The sequence below is a fragment of the Rhipicephalus microplus genome, chromosome 8 (genome assembly GCF_043290135.1).
Source record: "Rhipicephalus microplus isolate Deutch F79 chromosome 8, USDA_Rmic, whole genome shotgun sequence".
NCBI classification, from domain to species: domain Eukaryota; kingdom Metazoa; phylum Arthropoda; class Arachnida; order Ixodida; family Ixodidae; genus Rhipicephalus; species Rhipicephalus microplus.
This window is the reverse complement of record NC_134707.1, coordinates 45,785,759-45,805,685: the sequence shown is the minus strand read 5'-3', so window position 1 is coordinate 45,805,685 and position 19,927 is coordinate 45,785,759. Positions and strand designations below refer to the sequence as shown.

Genomic DNA, 19,927 nt, shown 5'->3' with positions numbered 1-19,927 from the left:
TCATTCACCCCCTGACGAACCTTCTACGCAAGAACAGCCCGTTTCAGTGGACCTCCGAGTGTGATGCCGCTTTTTACAAGCTGAAGTCTTTGTTAACTTCGCAGCCAATACTTCGGCACTTCAATCCTTCGTCGCCCACGGAAATTCACACAGACGCAAGTGGCATCGGTATCGGTGCCGTTCTCGTTCAGCGTTCTGGCAAGAAGGAACACGTTGTGGCGTATGCAAGTCGTTCTTTAAGCAAGCCTGAACGCAACTACACAGTGACCGAACAGGAATGCCTAGCGGTAGTCTTTGCCATGATACGGTTTCGCTCACACATCTATGGTTGCCCATTCACTATCGTCACAGATCACCATTCCCTGTGTTGGCTGGTCAACTTTCGTGACCCATCCGGCCGCCTCGCACGATGGGCCATTCGTTTGCAAGAACATGTCTTCACCAATTCATACAAGACTGGCCGTCTACACGCTGATGCGGATTGCCTCTTCAAAATGCCGCTACCATCGACAGATTGTGAAGGCGATAACTTTGACCACCTTATCGCTTCTATGTCGTCTGGCTTTCCTGATGCCCCTGACTTTCGCCGCTGAGCAGCGTAATGACCCAAGCTTGAAAGCTCTCTTCCCTGGAGCGAGAACTTCATTAAGCGAAGGCCGATTTTGCGTCCGAAATGGTCTTCTTTACCAGAGAAACTTGTCCACGACGGGCGTCCGCTTTCTGCTAGTTCTTTCTGAGTCCCTCCAAACGTCTGTTCTGCGTTTCACGCATATTGACCCCACCTCTGGCCATCTAGGCACCGCACGAACACTGTCGCACGAAAGAGCGGTTCTATTGGCCGAAAATGAGCAAGACAATTCAGAACTACGTGGCCAGCTTTACGCAGTGCCAGAGCCACAAGCGGCCCTCCTCGGGTCCAGTTTGTCACCTGCAACCTGTAAAGCCTCCCGGTTCCCCTTTTGAAAAGGTCAGCATTGATCTGATGGGACCATTTCAACGCTCCTCAAAAGGTAACCGGTGGATAATTGTATGCGCCGACTACCTGACGCGGTACTGCGAAATGGCTGCCTTATGCTCCACCACGGCAGTCCAGGTTTCGGAGTTCCTGTTGCATTCCGTCATCCTCCGACACGGACCTTTTCGCGTGATAATAAGTGACTGTGGACGACAATTTACCGCTGATATTGTCGAATCATTGATTCGTTTGTGTGCCTCCAAGTTCCGACACTCAACTGCGTATCATCCGCAAACTAACGGCCTCACCGAGCGCACAAACCGAACGTTGATCAACATGTTGTCAATGCACGTCGCCTCCGACCACAAAAACTGGGATGAAGTTTTACCATTCGTCACGTACGCCTTCAACATGTCGAAACATGAAACGACAGGTGACAGCCCTTTCTATCTGCTCTACGCTCGCTCACCTCGACATACGCTGGACACTATCTTTCCTTTTGTCGTCCATGACGATTTAACGATCGCGGAAACTTTGTGTCGTGCGGAAGATACACGTCGACTTGCCTGCTTACGTACACTGGCAGTGCAAGAGTCCTCCAATACTCGCTACGACAGTCAACAGAGGCATGTAAGCTATGCCCCCGGTGATCTAGTGTGGGTGTGGACCCCGATACGCAGACGTGGCTTGAGCCAAAAGCTACTGGCACACTACGCCGGTTCTTTCGTGATACTCCATCGTCTCAGCGATGTCAACTATAAAATTGCACGTGTCACCACTAGTGGCCGACGTTCATGCAAGACAGAGGTGACCCATGTTGCCCGCCTGAAGCCGTTTACACGAAGGATGCAAGAATGACTCACCCAGAGGGCTTCGTCTGAGACCGGAGGAATCATAAGAAGTATCACTACCAGGAAAAACAAGGGAAGCGCGGGTAGAGACTGAAGACGAAGTTGCCTCCACTGCGATCCCTCTGAGTGGGTACGAGCCAGGGCGGTGGAGATCATCATCATTATACTGTGATCGCGGACTCAGGGCCCATTAAAAACCCCCATTAAGTTACCTTGCCTTGTGTAACAATATATTAAAACATCACTTCCGTTACGGAAATACGTCTGCGCAGTCGCGATGGACACATTTGTGTAATATAACTGGTGGAAGAAATTGGCATACAAGTGATTTGAAAACAAAATCATGATGCATGGCAGAATTGGTACCCAGAACCTACCGAATGTTGTTGGTTTTGCTTCCGCATTCATTTCTTGATATTTATATCAAAATTCCCGCATTACGGATTGAAGACTGGAAATAGTGACCTAAAACTTTCATTGGCTTCATTGTGCTTCGGTTTCATCATGTGTATATAGCAAGGACACGGTTGTGTCTAATTTAACTTCAATCGACTATTCACAGCTAGGGTCTCATTCCAGCAGATTTGATACCTTCAGATAGTGTGGGCGGGGTTATTGGTGAGCTGCTTTTTTCTAAAAGGATCGCATACTACGTGATGCCAGCTGAAAAAAACACACACAAAAAGAACGTTTCCACGTGAGCCGTCATGGCTACGAGCAACGCTGTCTAGCACTTCCAGATTCACATGCGCAGAAATACCCAATGCAGTGGACCGGGGAACTATAGCGACTGCTGTTCATCATTTATGCCTTGTATAGGGCTATCCTAAAGTAGTACGTGCGGTCGCCACCAGCGGCAATTGGTCGTTTCTTCAATAATTTCTTTCTTTGCATTTATATAAAAAATTCCACATTACAGTTAACATAGTACAATTTAAGCCTCGGCGTTAACTCTCGCGTTGTAGTTGAGCTTGGAATGCGTCTTAACGCCTCTATAATTTGGTTGCAGTAATTTGGTCACTGTAGCTTGGCTGGACAAAGAAATTTAATTTAACCAACTTACCCCGTTGAAGCGAACGTCGAGAGGGCAGTGATAACCACTTCCGACACATTGACATCTTGCGGAGTGAAGCGCACTCGGTCCACAAGAGGCATCCCGAATGTGTAGCCGATATCCCAGCCGTGAGGAGTCCCCATCCAGGCAGGGAGTGTACTTTTCTTGGACCGGTGGCCGAAAACATAGGTGTACACGGAGTGTTCCTTGCCGGACATTTCCTCCGCGGTGAGGTGCATGGGACAAACGAACAGGGAGTCCGTTAAATAGTCAAGGTAGCCGCGTCTCAGGGACCGCCTGTCTTTCTTCTCGGGTAAGTACGCATCCAACGGCCTGGCGAAATCTGCCTTCAGCCACGCGAACACGCGTTCACGTATGGATCTTTCAAATAGGGTTCCTGTGACACCGCTATGAAATTCGCGCGGGATGATTTCGTTGCTAATGGGAAACATGACAGCTATGGCCCCTTCGTCCGAAGTGACTCCGACCAGCAGATCTGCTTCATTGAACAATCCTTGTCTGACGGCTCGGCGGGGCTCGACGGGAAAAAACACGTTAGGAAAAGTTGGCAGGAAAGGGAATAGCTTTGGCTTGAATATCGTGCTCGCTAACCGAGCGAGTTCGAATGAATTTTTGGAGCGCAAACACGCTACTACTGTATCCGGATCTGTAAAAATGTTCGTTTGGTTGTCTGTGCAGCCGAGTTTTACAGCGATAGTGTTTCCTTTGATCATGCTCTCGTTGACTGTCTGATAGAAACCTTGACCCTGTAGAGTACCGCTCATCAGACACGCTCTTTGGAATAAACCACGGCTCATTGGGGATATCACGTGCGCGTGGGCGCTCATACCGCCCGAGCTCTCGCCGAAAATGGTCACTTTTGCGGGGTCGCCCCCGAATCGCCCGATGTTGTCGCGGATCCACTTCAGGGCCACGTTCTGGTCCATGAGACCCATGTTGCCCGGCGCCTGCGTCGTGTTGGCGTCCAGAAAGCCGAGAATGCCGAGCCGATAGTTGAAGCTCACGATTACCAGACCAGTCTTGGCGGCCAGCACGGCGCCGTTGTAATATCTCTGTGCGGACGATCCCTCCATGAAACCGCCGCCGTGGATCCAAGCTAGAACGGGAACGGCCTCTTCCGATCGGTTCTGGAGAGTCCAAACATTCAGGTGCAGACAGTCTTCTGTGTGTTCGATGCCACCGAAGGCGAGAGGCATGGTGAACACCTGCGGATGGTGCAAATGCAAGGGCTGTATGAAAGGCGCAGCGCGTTGCTTAGGCGCTGAGATGTTGCACAGCTCAGCTCAAGAGCGCGGGATAGAATTCCGGCCGTGTAGCTTGCTATCGTGGGGCGAATTACTTCAAGAGAAAAAAAAAGAAGCAATCAAAACCTAGCGTTCACTGGATAAACTTTGTGCTCACAAATAAAAGTTGTCGAAGCCACCTTAAAGTTATTCACTAAGCTGTGTAGGCTGAACATGTAGGAGTTTTGACTAACACAGCCCACAATTCGTTTATACCTTTTTATCAATGCGCAAAATATATTCAGTTTTCCAAAACTATTTCTGGTTGAGTTGGTGCCACTGTATTGAACCAGATTAGTCAACCAGAGTGTGCTTCAAGAAAAGAAAGTGCATTATACTGACTTATATTTATGAAGATGATTTCAGGAGAAAGATATAAAGCTAACTGAAAGGAAGAGAAGACTGCAAGCCATTCCGGAAAAGCCCAAGATTTCTGTTATCGCAGACAGAATTAGTTTTACAGAGAAGTTCAAGAATGATTCAACTCTTCATGTGGCCACCTTTATTTCTTATAGCCACTCTTTTCTTCCTGCTACCCTCTTGCACTCCATTAATAACAATATATGCGGTTTTACAAGCCAAAAGCACGGTATTAGGCTAGGAGACGATGTAGGGAAATTCTCTGAAAATTTGGACTGTCTCATGTTCTTTAGCGTTCACCGACGTAGTGCGGCATACGGGCATTTGGCGTTTCGCCTTTGCCATAGTGCGACTATACCGTGATGGAGATTGAATCCACCCCTTCCGGGTCAGTGGGCTAACATTGTAAGCTCTGTGGCGTGAGGCGCGCCTCTTTTATTCTCATGACTGTACAATTGCTTCAGCGCCTCTTGTTTAACAAGTATTTGCTTAACTATAATAGGTGCGCTAACCAACGAGCTTGCATGTCGAAGGCTGTACTTAACCGCTCTATTTGTCATATTGATCTGGCAGTGCACTGTCAGATATTGCAAGTTATAAGATGCAAACTTACCAAACTAAGCGTCATTACTGCCTTAACAGCATTGAATATATTTATTATGCCAATAAAGTAATCCGTTTTACGTACTACGGCCGTTCTGCTGAGACATAATCAATACAATCATCTGCGATTTCTTGGGTATCCGATACCGTAAAGCGCAGGTAGCTTTGCATGTGTTGACATTTTGTGCAGATGTATCTAACTACGAATTTTTTATAGGTACCATGTACTTGACAACATTTTGGTGTTACGTAATAAGAATAGCACGTTCGAGGAACGTTTGTATGCATAGAAAATTGGAAGATTTTAAGAAAGTTGGAGTATTCAAACAACAAGTTAGAACGTATACCAGTTTCATCAGAAATACGTTCATCAGCTCATAGTGGTTGCATTCGTTAGTCGTACGTGATGCATTAAAAATAACAGTGCGTTGGTATCTACTATCAATGTCGGGGTTGATATAAATCTATTGAAGTACGACGAGTTTGGATGCCTTCACTTCCAATTCAAGAAAGATTTTTCTCTGGTACAGGCTGCTCTTCTGTCTCCTTCAATAATGTGACGTTAGCTTCTGTATTCGTCTATCAAAAACAGTTCCTGGCACAAACCAAGAGGCATCTTCACGCCAAACTGTCGTTCATGTGAGGAGACATACCAATTTCTTTTGTCATAAGATAGGCTACCACAACTAGATCAGCCGTTCGCTTGCTCAGAAAAAAACACAATTGAACCTTTCATACGATAGGCCTGAAAGGCCATTCTTCTGTGAAAACACACAAAAGATCGCAGCTCTCTTTGTGTTGAGGCATTGCTTGTTTGTCTGCGATATTCTGTTAAGTTTGTTATCGACAGAACTGCAGAACGCATCCTGACTCTCGACGTGAGTGTAAGCGCCTAAAAATGTTTACGCATCCTAGCCAGGCCTGTAGCCAAGGTATAAGTTCTTTCTTCTATCCCCTTTATGTTTGGATGGAGGTGTACGCTTTACCGAGGGCATGAATTAAAAATAGGCGTTATTTATGGTAGTCAGTGAGTGCCTCCACAACCTACAAAAAATTCTTGATTGATATGTGGGATTTAACGTCCCGAAACCACCATTATATTACGAGAGATGCCATAGTGGAGGGATCCGGAAATTTCGACCACCTGGGGCTCTTTAACGTGCACCCAAATCTCAGCACATTGGCCTACAGCATTTCGCATCCATCGAAAAAGCAGCCACCGCCGCCGGGATTCAATCCCGCGACCTGCGGGTCCACAGCCTAGCACCGAGCGACTACTCTAAAAAAATTCCGCCATATCCACGAAGTGAATGATGATGAGTGGGCGAAGCTCCGGAGGTAAACCTGGTAAACCATGAATCCTCTGTACATTTTGCCCACTCGATTTTATTACATCGCTCCCCCTAGCGTACGTCGCCGCACTAAATTGAACGATTGCCTTCAACCAATGACACGCGCCATATGTGACATCATTCCTATTTTATAAGATCTCGCGTCTTTCATCAACTACAAGCACCGCTTTCTAGTTTATAACATCTTGCATCTATTCATCATCAGCTACAAGTACCACCATCTAGTAAACACTACAAGAACTAAACGAGAGGTGGCTACGTACAGGAGACGGTACCGCCATCTAGTGAACACTGCAAGAACTAAACTAGAGGTGGCTACATACAGGCTACAGGGGACGCACAGCCCACGCCCTAAGGAGCTTCGCCCCTAAAAAAGAGCGAGTAAAAAGGCTGTCTTTTTGTCCCACAACAATAATCGTCATCTATATTGCGTTCCATCCTTGCGCTATCGCCCCGCGCCCGGTACATTCCGGTCACGATCGACATGCCCATTATCAGGGTTACATTGCATTCTCGATATGAAAGTGGCCAGTGCCGAGTTTTCAAGAAAGGAAGCGCACGCAAGCCTGATGAAGATTATTGTTGTGGGACAAAAATACACCCTCTTTACTCGATATTTTTTTAGAGTGATAGACCAATGCCGCGGGGCACACACACACACACACAGAAACATTTCTGAATACGGTGCTAATCCTGCCACACTGTTGTGTTAGAGTGACGCAAAGAGCGCTAGCTTAAGGTCGTTGTTCGGCGATGGATTGTCGAACAACGACAATCCATCGTCGTTGTTCGTTTGCAATAAAAGGTCACATAATTGATTGATATGTGGGGTTTAACGTCCCAAAACCACTATATGATTAAACCATTATATGATCCGGAAATTTAGACCACCTGGGGTTCTTTAACGTGCACCCAAATCTGAGCACACGGGCCTACAACATTTCCGCCTCCATCGGAAATGCAGCCGCCGCAGCCGGGATTCGAATCCGCGCCCTGCGGGTCAGCAGCCGAGTACCTTATCCACTAGACCACCGCGGCGGGGCAATAAAATGTCACATATGCGAATATGTTGCGAATCGAAAAGTGTACTGATTACGCTTGCGTTTTTTCAAACTTTGGCTCGAACATGCATGCTTGCCCACCAATTGATTAATCATAAAAAAGACAAAATACTCAAAGGGTCCATTGTTCGTTCACTTAGGTTGGCTCGAAGGGAAAACACTTATTTTTTTCTTCTCAGGGGTTGTCATGATCCTTCACAGCCACCCTTTACAAAGCTTTCTGCACCTACAGCGGCTCCGCATTGCCTTCGATATTGAAGGCACCCCACAGGCTTACCATTGCCTCCATGATCAGACCACACTTGACTGAGCTACGATGTCACGTGACGGCTTCGTCATGTGACGACACAGCGACTTAATTTTACGACACAAGTGCTGGAAACTATGACGTCATCTTTTGACGTTATCCCGTGCTTTTTTTCATCATTTGTTGCTAACGCTGCGACAAACGCCGATGATCAGTTAATTTCGCGCGTTTGATGCGCTGTTTAGGGCTTTCGCCTTAACGACAATGGCCGGAGTGTTACGAATCACAACCAAAATATCACAAAAAGATACTCCGTAATGGGCGCGCAGTAGTTATTATGACACAATGACATTTTTGAACGTACATCTGTGGTCCAGCTAATTAACGCGTCTCATCAAGCGTAGCTGGGCGATACTCTACCTCTCAAGCGACCAGGGCCGAAAGCACAAGAGGAGCACACACCTGGGGACATGCGGTTCTTCTGCTCCTTGCATCCAGTGTGCCAATCCAAGGTTCAGCCGGTTCTGGCGCCATGAAACGCAACCCTCCTGTCGGCGGTTTTGCGAAAGGGATACCGAGGTACTCCTCGACTGCGAGACCGAGTCGCTCGAGCCGTTTACCCATAACTAGACCAAGAGACGTGTTTGTCGTAACATCAGTGGGATAACCATAGGCCAGCATGGCCAGGACGAGAAGTACGGCTGCCACCGTTGTGCCGCCCATTTTTCGGATCATTGTAGTGCCGCAATCTGGAATAAACGAAAGATGTGCAGTTCCTCTGGAGTGTATTAGGGACTGAGTGCTCTGTGTAGCCAGGCGTGAACAACTAGCCTGGTACGTTCACCTCAAAAAAGGGTGTTTACATACATATCACAAAAAACACATGCTTTCGTTTTTATTCAGGACTGTTTTATGACCATTTTTTTCCGCATCTATAGTAACCCTATTATGCAAAACTGAATTTCTATTCTGGTTTGTCCAAAGACAATGGGAGTGTGAGAAGTCGCAAACTAACAGGCTGTAAATTAAAACTGGAGTGTGTCCAAGACTTGCACACGAGAACGCACATGCGCCAGCAAACGTCTGCAGGACACAAAAGTTTCAAAACTGGTAATTTGCTGTAAACTTTGAGAACATACCTTCAAATTACCTGTCTAGCTACGCAGATATCAATCTAAATAGAAGCATCCTGTCCTAACATAACAAAAATTCACTTTTACAGTTCCGCCCATGTCCCGTATACATTAGCTGGCGGGTGTACATGGCACAAAACCAGTATCGACTAAAACATCATACCAATATTATTGTTATCGCTTATGCTGCATATATGCAATAGCCACTTGCGCCCCCAAGCTGCCTCCATCATTTGGTAAGTAAAAAGCGCTCGGGCCTGAAAGCATTTTTGAAATACCTGATCATATTCTCACAACCTGACAATATACGCCATTGATTGATTCATTCATTCTTTATTTCCAGTAAGTATTTTACAACCAAATTGGGGGGGTCCCTCAAGCGAAAACCGTTTGAAAAACCACTTGAGAGTGCCTGACTCTCCACGTACATAGCAGCAGTTTCGAAATTAAAATCTCTTAAAAAATTTGCTTTGTTGTAAGTAGACATTTAGAATAAACAATTAGACGAATATTCTACAAATACAACAGTACAAGAAATAGACACATACCAAACTAATAACTATATATCTGCACTCATGAATACACTGAACAGTATCAAGATAAGCATGACTGAGACTGAAAAAAAAAATGCGATACTTCGATTGACATGAACAACACGCATGGACTGGTGGCTTACTTACCTTCAACGAAAATGAAAGCTGATGCACATCCTTGCGAAGACGGTGAAGAAACACCGAAGTTGAAGAGTCAAGAATTACGCATGCATGGTGACGTCGTGCCACTCGAAGCAAAGATTTTGCTGTGTGTTTCCGTGACTGATAGCTGTGGGGTACATCTGATAAGCAGAAAGCCCATCCATGCAGTGCCATGCAACTTAAATGCGGTGTCATCTGTATTTCTTGTACGATAAGAGATAAAGGCATAGGTCGACGAACGCACTCACGAATTGACTGACTCGAACTCACTCAGACTCACATTGAGCCTTGAACCTGAGTTCTAGTGAGACTGGGTAAGTAATAGTTTAGTGAGCTTGAGTCCGACTGACTCTTGTTGAAAAACATTTTTGTTAGTGTGAGAGCAAGTGGGTTTGGATCAGGAAAACTTCGATGTATATAACTGGCCGCAAAGCTCAAGATGTCTCTCTGAAGTGAGTGTGACTGAGTTCCACTTTCGTTTGCTGACTCATATTTTCCTGACCCATCTACTCATCTTCAGCATTGCTATCAGCATTACCTGAATTCTTGTTTATGCTCACGTCTACTCATGTGTATTCCGAAGCAGCAACATTATTTTACCATTTCAATATTTATTCATTAAATGCGTGAATTACGAGGAGTGGATGCCTTGACCTCTCCCCCTCCCCCTACCACTAAATCCTTCGGAGATGTTCTTGCAAACATAATTAGTGGTATGTCTTAAAAATATTCTTGGTTATTTCGCAACCAATCGTAGCTCGTATTACAAGGTACCATACCGAAAGGTGCCAGGATAATAATTTGTGATAGTGACACTAACAGCTTGGTAAAACGAGCTAATTCTAAGCTAATGGGCTCATGAGTCGATCCTTTCGGAGTCATACTCGGATCGAGCCGTTCGTTCGTTCATTCATTCATTCATTCATTCATTCATTCATTCATTCATTCATTCATTCATTCATTCATTTATTCATTCCGCGCTTGTGTTTTATGCGTGATGCATGATGTGATACCTCAAGGAAATATTACTTCAACTTCCAGACCACGCATGCACAAGTTACAGCTTCACCGCACGCTCTGCATCACCCTAGAAACAGCAAACACGACTATAGTTAGGACTATTTATAGAGGGCCATACTTATAGGAAACCATGACAAGTTCACCCAATAATTTGTGGTGTTCCGTGAAAACTGGAAGTAGAGGGCTTGTTAAGCATTGACATTGCTGAAACGTTGACCATAAAAGAACATATTGGTGCGAAAGAATGCCACGGCAGGCGGCGCAAGCTGTAAACTCAACACACCGACAGCGACCGCTCAATCGCCAAGATATATGTGATGTCACTCATGTGCAGCAAATATCAGAGTCTTTTTCTTCTACCAAAGCTTCAGCCGCTGTGAATATTTCAAAAGACCCTTTAGAAAATTCAGTCTGGCAACATAGCTGTTCCGCCATGTCTTGTTCATTCATGTGAGTTGGCGGGCTGTGTGTCCCATCGAATCGACACCGATGAGCGTTCCCTGCAATGCACATGGTCATCGCTTGCGTTCTTCCAGGACGTGTACCGCTTTTGGACGGTAGGCCAATGAGCGTTTCTTGGGTGAAGAAGACATGGCGGCAAAAACTGTGTTTTTGGCTTCGTTCGATAGACAGCGCTGAATTTCTAAAAGGGTTAAGAAGGTATTCAGCTACTTGTACATGAAGAATGTCGATACAAACGGCGGAAGCAAACCAGAAAATTGACTGGTAAATACTTTGGAAACAGCAGGGGGCCAAACCAAAAAAAAATATTCGTTAAGAAGAAGGTGAAGGAACCTGAGACCGATATGTGGAGAATCGGCATGATTAAGAAGTCCGAACTAGAGATCTATCAAACTTTTAAGCAGGAAATTGCCAAGGAACTGATCTATGATAATGCTCGAGGTAGTTCTCTACTGTTTGAGGCCAGGACGGGAATATTGCGAACCAAAAAATTTCGGGCCAAATACGAAGGGGTAGACACGGAATGCAGTGCGTGTGGAAAGGAAGAAGAAACTGCCCAACACATGATAATGTTCTGTAAAAGGCTTCACCCTATACTTCAGTATGATGGCGCAGAGTTTTTCAAAGCACTGGGGTTTAGAGACAGTCAGGGCACAATAGTCTTTAAGCGGGTAGAATTAACTAGAAGGAGGTTATCTGATTGGTGGCTAAAATCAAGGCACGAATGAAAATGAAACCCTTCACTGCAAAGTACGAATCCTCAACCTCACTATATAAGGGAAAAAAATAAACCTAGTTTTTGGTTCATTACGTATTACGGCTTGGTGGCGCTAGCCACCGCCCGATCTAAAGGGTACAGCCATATCCATTCATTCACCCATCGGTTGATCGCAGTGGAAAACTAAAGACAGCTAATATAGGGCAATTTCACGTACCGCTGACAACAGAACAATATCATTCGCCAGAATGCATACGCTCGTACAGCTATGTGCTTGTTATGTCACGGCTCGCGAGTGCGACAGTGTTGTCCGACTTTCAGGCCGCTTGAGTTTTCGCAAAACATTCGATCAAAAATTAGGTGCCCGACTAAATGCGCTGACACTTCGCCGGTCCCAATTGTGGGCGCACAAAAAGTAACCAACATAGCACATACTATAATCGAAAATGTGGTGTCATGTTCTTATTTGCTTTAACGGCATGGCTTGTTTATCTATGAGCCACATGGGAAGTAGTGACCATCAAGGTAAATATTTTTACAACAGGTCATAGCAAGTATCTAGATGCTCAAATTCACGTTGAAATGAACGATCAAGGTCTGTAATTATAAAGCTGATATTAATAGAAGAGTATTATTCGAAATAATTAACCTAATCTCAGCAAACATTATTCGCAAACATGCGGCCTGCTCCTGCGCCACCAAAGAGGCGGCTCCACGCAGGGCGCCCAATTTCTCCTCTCACTGGCTATCTGAAAAAGGAAACAACGGGGTCAAACTCGCTGCAAACGACAATTATCTCAAATGGTGTAACATGAACGATGTTCATAAAGCAAAAAAAAAAGTGGTGCACATGTAGCGCACCGGGTTTGTGACTATTCCTTGAAAGATTGTACTCGCGTCTTGATATTTTTCAGTTCAATTGATATATCTACTCAGTTGAATAAAGTTTGAGAGATGTTCTTACATCCCAGTTTCATGAATATGTGTCTGTATTCTTTTGACGTATCTGCATGTTGCCTTTACTTCGTTCTTTGGTAATCTAATGTAAGTTCTTGGTTATTTGAATCGCTTTCTATTCACCACACAAATGAACACTGACAGTTTTGTTTATTGCAAATGTTCCAACCGTCGTTTTCGTTTCTGTATTTCCTGCTGTGCTATAGCATAGAAGAAAATACAGAAACTAGATTGACGATTACCTGCCAAATCGACGGTTATCTGGCAAAAGATACCTGGCAAATCCTATAGGATTTGCTAGGTAACCTTTGCTGTTGGGCCTGCGGCTAGCCATTGCTACAGGTTCGACGAGTGGCTGCTGTCTTTGTATGAAATGTGAAATAAAATCCATGCCTTTACGTCAGCCATGAATGGTTCCATATCAGCAATGACAGGTTGCTTTGCTCGGCAAGAGATGGCGCGAAAAGAGACTGTGGTTGCTCCCGCTTCCACTTGAACGCTCTGCGAGCAGCCACCGGAGTGCACAGGCCACGAGTTTCCGTGTTCCCTTTCACAAGAATTGACGCTGTACTTATGCCGTACCTGGAAACGATGATACCCAAGTCTACTGCTTTTCCTGGGGGCCTTTTGTTACGATGTGCAAAACTTTAGTATCTGCTTGTTTTTTACATTTTTTTTCAAATAAAGTTTAGTTGCGAGTGGGCGCCTGTTCTGCGTTCCTAATTCCTCGTACTCAACCCGTGCGTGGTGTTTCAACCAAAGAAGAACGGCTACCAGCTCACCGGTGTTCCTATTCTTATGACGTACCTTTCCTGAGTGCGCCCTCAGCTCCGAGCTGGTAGTCGACGCCATCAGCGGTGTGCGGGACTTCAGCCTACCCGACACTTGCTTTACTACAATGTCTAACCTTTGTGCATCATGAATTCTCTTGGAAGATTGTGATAAGAAACCTGGTGCACTGTTTGAAACAAAGTGCATTGAGCCTGTAGGGTAAGTAAACTTCAGAAAAAGTCATAAAGCATTTTGTTGTCGTAAAATACTAACACACTAATGCCACTGAATAATGGTGAAGTGATAAGATGAAGGCGTTCACCCTGTTCGGCGGGTCATCAACCGTACAAGCGCCATACATTTCTCTGCCCTGTACCCACTGTAAACAATCATAACAAGCCATGCAAGAAGTCGCATTGATTCTTTCATATACGTAGAACACAGGAAAAGCGAAGCTGCTGAGTTGACTTTGGTAAGTACAGCAAGATAATCTTGTTCCAGAACCCACAAACTAAACGCAGGAACAAAGAATTATTGAGTGCAACACATGTTGCCTGATGGTTTTAAGCACCAAGGTCAAAGAATCGTTCGAAATGAAGTCTACACTCTTTATAAAGGAGACTTGTTCTGGCCAATGCCATGGAGTTTCCTATAATTACATTAGAAGATACTCTGGCATTTGTGTGTATGGGAGCTGCAACGCACGGCGCTTCACCAGTGTGGGAAGGATGGGTGTGTTCAGAAATGGGTCTAAACATCATCTATTTTTTGGCTCCGTTTAGCTTCGCGTGGCTTGGAGCCACAAGTGCCACAAGTGCATTCGAACCCCGCAAGAACAAAGACTAGGCAAACGGGCGTTGTCACGGACGGCTATTTTCGGCGACACCGCGTCACGGCAATTAACGGGCGCCGTACTCCCCGACTGACCGTGAGAAACGGCGGCACATGAAAGGGAACCGATAAGTGCAAAATTGGGGTGCTCTCCTTAGAACGTCGCCGCCGACAGTTAATCCTTTTGTAACCGTGGCGACGTCTGCAAGGTCGTAGAAGGCCGCGGTATACCCCGTACAAGGATTAGACTACAAGACGCCCGGCTGAGAGCTAAGTGGTTGACCGTTCCCACGGAGAAAAGCGTGGGAAACGCTCTGGTGGCCAAGCCGTATGACAACAACCCGACAGGTTGTCACTCTCGCTAGTTGCGGGCCCTCTCCCTATTAAAAAGGGGTGGGGTCAAAATATTTTTGGGGCGGAGTTTCCCCTCAATTAAACGCGCATGATTGGACCCAGGTAGAGGTCTCTTGTCCCCAAGGAAGAGAGCGAGGAGACACGAGGGGGATTTAAGCGCAGGATTTTGCCCTGCTAGGCAGACTAGTCGCTGACCAAGATGGTGTAGAAGCAGATCAACAAGCATCTCTTCTAGAAGTTTTTAGTGTGGCTCTGTACCGGCTGGCCACCTAAACTCAGCCGTTCGTCTAGTTGTGACGCGATATTAACGTCTGCAACGTAGACATCGGGACTTCGCCTCGAGTTAGCTCAACCTGCTCGAAGTCACCTGCAAGCACTAGCCTCCCGGAGCCACCAGCGTTGCAACACCGCCGACATCGCAGTCGTGCCAGAACTCTCTTTGACTTCTCGCATCCGATCGTCGGGGACACAACGCTGCCGGTCATCACACGTATGCCTTCACCTGTTTATATCTTCGAACTTTCTACTCTGTAGTTCTATTCGTGTTAGTTTGTGTAGGTTGTAATAGTTCTCTCTCGTAAGCTGATTTATTGTTTCGGTTATATATTTCTTTTATTGTATCAAGTGTCGTTGTATTTTGTTAGTTGTATAGAAGTGTTGTATGAGATCCCGTGTTGCTGCAATATCACTAGAGTAAAGTTTGTTTTGTTTTCCCACGTCTCTGATCTCTTCACTGTCTCTGCTTGCGTACGGAACGAACCAACCTGCTGTCATTCCCGTCGCCGACTTCGCGCTGGCGACGCTAGAGTGGCAGCTTGTAACAAAACTGGCGTCCGCGAGACAGGACGTTCCGTACAAGAGTAAGACAGTGAGGGGTGAACGAGAACCGTGTGGACAGCGTGGTGATAGAGCCGCAGAGTTGAAGCAGTTGCATCCTGCAATGATTGCGCTGTTTTTATAGTGGCATTATAGTGACAGTTGCAGTATGGAGTGTATGAATTTTGATAAGTGGATCGCGTACGGTAAACAGTTAGACCTCGAGGGCGCCGAACTGAGACAATGGATTAAGGAGCAGCAGGAACTGGCGCAGGCCAGAGAAGAGCGGGCACGGGCCCGGGAGAAAAGGGAAAAAGAAAGGGAGAGAGAACGAGAAGCGGCAAGGGAAGCTGGAGAACGGGAAGTGCAGTTACTGCAATTAGAGATTCGCCTCAGTGAGGGTATCAGGGTGAGCCGATCCAGCAGTGAGCACGGCGATGCCGGCGAGGGACTGTCATTTGAGCGAGACACATGGTGTCAAGGGCTACTCACGGGTCTGCCTTGCGAGGCAAATGAAGCTGTTGCGCGACTCAGTCAGCAGAACGCGAACAACTACAAGGTAGTTAAGGCAGATATGCTCCGGATGTTCGGAACTTCTGTTTGGACAAAAGAAGAGCAGCTCAGACAAGAGTCTGAAAGAGAGCGCGAAGCAGAAAGACAAGAGTCTGAAAGCAAGGCGCGTCGGAAAGCGTTGGACATTGAAGCGCGTCATGAAACGCCACAACCAGAAATCGCGCTAGAAAAGGGCCCGCATATTCTCGAATGCATCCATATAAATGATGTAGAGAACGAGGCCTTGGCCGGTCTCGAGGTAGAGACAGCATCAAAAAACGGTCCTAGCGAGGATGGGGTGTGTGCCAGCAGCCCTAATGAACTCAGTAAGAAGCTGGAAACCATCCTCATGCCTCGAGAGGACGTCTCGAGATCGTCACATGCAGATAGGGTTAGCACAGTGGCTAAACACAGCGAGAACGCGACAGTTCAGGAGTGCAGCGATGCCACCGCAGAGGGCCCAGTTAATGATTCTATCAGCGTTAACAAAGATAATTTGGCCCGGCAGTCCGTCATGGCACCGAGTTCAAAATGTTTGAGCGTGGGGAAAAATGTAGCACAAGCTCCAACGAGCTTCCCAACCCCTCAGTTCCCGACGCGACTTGATGATGGCATCGAGAGAAAGGGGGCAAGCAAACATCGCCGGAAACGAAAGAAGCGGAAGCGCACTGCGCTGTGCAAGCCTAGGTCAGGCCCCACTCAGTCGCAAGAAAGACGAGAAGGTAGGCCATTAGTCCGTTTCAAGGAACGTCAATGGTGGCGTTCAGGGAAGCACAAGCGGCGAGCCAGGTGTAGAGGGAGGAAACGAAGTACGCCACCCCAACGCAGCGTGCGGTTCAGTTCGACAAATTCGGGAAAGCGGCCTTTGCCGAAGAGTCAGAGTCGAAAGGGCATAGTGGCTAAATACCGCATAGGGGAGAACACAAAAGAAAAATGGCACAGGCTTTCCCCCTGCTTCTCGTACCCCTTTCACATTACCGAAGAAAGCCGGCCGAAGTGCAGAATGAGGCGTGACGGCAAAACACAGCCTAACGTTCGGTTGTTTAGTAGCCTCAGGCCTGATGGAAAACCGCCGGGACCGCGACCTCATCGTGTGCGATTCAAAAGAATCTAGTTGAGACAGGGGGAACGGTCAGTTCTAGTAACTTTTGCACAGGCGTGTTAAATATTGTTACTCAGTTGTACGCCAAGATGTGTATTCAAGTCTTTTAAATTTTGGCAGTTACGTGATGCGGTGTAATTTTTTTTAAAAGGGAAATCGCCGAACCAAAGGCTGAAAAATAGCATCGAAGTAATTCAATCATTGTGCGAAAATTTGCATAAAGGTAAAAACCAAGAAAATGTGTTATTTTTCTAGTGTTCATAGGTTTAGTGTTATGTCGCATGCCTTCGCTGTCATGTGGATATGGCGTGAATTGGCATTTAAGGAGGAAGATGTTAGCATAAACCGAATGATTTCGTAAATTGATTAAGATTGGCGTGACCCGGTACAGTTGTCGTTGCGCGCATTGAGACTTGAGGTCTATGAGCATGTTTTTTTTTTTCCTTTGGTCGGTTGTTTTCCGTTTGTATGTACGTATTTCATTGTATAAGAAGTGTATTTTGAGTTATTTTCTTTTTGCTTGGTGCATTGGTTGTTTTACTTGTTGTAATGCACATTGAAATATGGCCCTACAGTAGAGGAGCGCAACTGTTCCGTTTTATTTCGTAGTATACATTCGTGCAGTGTATTCTGTATTGATGGCTGCCGTACACGGCTATTGTCTTTTCTTGTTTGTATGGCGCATTGATATTGTTGCGTGTAAATGAAGCTGGTACTCTAACCATTGTTTGTTTTTCCTTTTGTTGTTACTTTGATGCACTCTGCCTATTTATGTTGTGTATGAGAGGGACAGTCCTCATGCCTCCCTTGTTGATGGTGTTTTGTTCCTTGTTGTCGGAAAAATTCCCCTCCGTGCGAGCAAATGTTATGAATAACATTCTGAAAGTGGGGGGCAATGTCACGGACGGCTATTTTCGGCGACACCGCGTCACGGCAATTAACGGGCGCCGTACTCCCCGACTGACCGTGAGAAACGGCGGCACATGAAAGGGAACCGATAAGTGCAAAATTGGGGTGCTCTCCTTAGAACGTCGCCGCCGACAGTTAATCCTTTTGTAACCGTGGCGACGTCTGCAAGGTCGTAGAAGGCCGCGGTATACCCCGTACAAGGATTAGACTACAAGACGCCCGGCTGAGAGCTAAGTGGTTGACCGTTCCCACGGAGAAAAGCGTGGGAAACGCTCTGGTGGCCAAGCCGTATGACAACAACCCGACAGGTTGTCACTCTCGCTAGTTGCGGGCCCTCTCCCTATTAAAAAGGGGTGGGGTCAAAATATTTTTGGGGCGGAGTTTCCCCTCAATTAAACGCGCATGATTGGACCCAGGTAGAGGTCTCTTGTCCCCAAGGAAGAGAGCGAGGAGACACGAGGGGGATTTAAGCGCAGGATTTTGCCCTGCTAGGCAGACTAGTCGCTGACCAAGATGGTGTAGAAGCAGATCAACAAGCATCTCTTCTAGAAGTTTTTAGTGTGGCTCTGTACCGGCTGGCCACCTAAACTCAGCCGTTCGTCTAGTTGTGACGCGATATTAACGTCTGCAACGTAGACATCGGGACTTCGCCTCGAGTTAGCTCAACCTGCTCGAAGTCACCTGCAAGCACTAGCCTCCCGGAGCCACCAGCGTTGCAACACCGCCGACATCGCAGTCGTGCCAGAACTCTCTTTGACTTCTCGCATCCGATCGTCGGGGACACAACGCTGCCGGTCATCACACGTATGCCTTCACCTGTTTATATCTTCGAACTTTCTACTCTGTAGTTCTATTCGTGTTAGTTTGTGTAGGTTGTAATAGTTCTCTCTCGTAAGCTGATTTATTGTTTCGGTTATATATTTCTTTTATTGTATCAAGTGTCGTTGTATTTTGTTAGTTGTATAGAAGTGTTGTATGAGATCCCGTGTTGCTGCAATATCACTAGAGTAAAGTTTGTTTTGTTTTCCCACGTCTCTGATCTCTTCACTGTCTCTGCTTGCGTACGGAACGAACCAACCTGCTGTCATTCCCGTCGCCGACTTCGCGCTGGCGACGCTAGAGTGGCAGCTTGTAACAGGCGTACTACCCATCATTCTCATGGTGGTTGATAAATCGCAGCGCCAGAGTTGCCTTCGGTCAATTTTTAGGAAACTCAATGGCCGCTGTCACTTTTAAGGCGCTATAGAGGAGATGCGTATTTTCAACGGTGTTGTGCTTCGCATGCGAGCCTACTTTTAGCATCGCCTGCTCTCTCCCGTATCTAAGGGGTGATAAAATGAAGTAGCGCGAACAGCTTCATCTTGAGCGTCGGTGCCTTTGTTCTGGACGTTGTTTTGACACAGCTTGCCCGTCGCCATCGATGAGGTTTCAAGATCCCGCCTGCAAATCCGGTAGTGTTTCCATCCACTGAAGAGTGTTGTCGTTCTTTTGAAGCTAAACATGTGCGGTTGTGTTAGGTTCAGACATGAAAAATTGTGCGACTTGGGGCGTTGGTGATTCAATTGTTTCTTGAGCAGGAGCGTGTACGTAGCGAATCAAGGTGCATACACAGACATATCAGCGACATAGCTGAACAGCTCGTCAACAGGACAAAGCTAGTATGCTATAAATTCCACTATTGCGTTTGGTCGTAACTTTCCTCCTGATGCCGTGTATAAAGACAAGTTTCAAGACAATTTTACTGAACACGGCGTTGTCAAAACGTGAACTGGGAAATGAGTGTCTTACGATCCCCTTGTTATTATCTAAATTAATTGACG

The 19,927-nt window shown here is 46.4% G+C and overlaps 1 protein-coding gene across 1 annotated transcript in view; it reads right to left on the bottom strand.

Annotated features, from left to right (window-relative positions):
- The window catches only part of LOC119165376 (uncharacterized), a 44,380-nt gene that overhangs the window by 5,043 nt on the left and 19,410 nt on the right, over positions 1-19,927 (bottom strand). Inside the window, exons 5-6 of the mRNA XM_075870209.1 lie at positions 8,250-8,536; positions 2,870-4,086 (exon numbers count right to left, since the gene is read on the bottom strand). Of these exons, the coding sequence (XP_075726324.1) occupies positions 2,870-4,086; positions 8,250-8,536 (1,504 nt within the window). The remainder of the gene's footprint in view (positions 1-2,869; positions 4,087-8,249; positions 8,537-19,927) is intronic.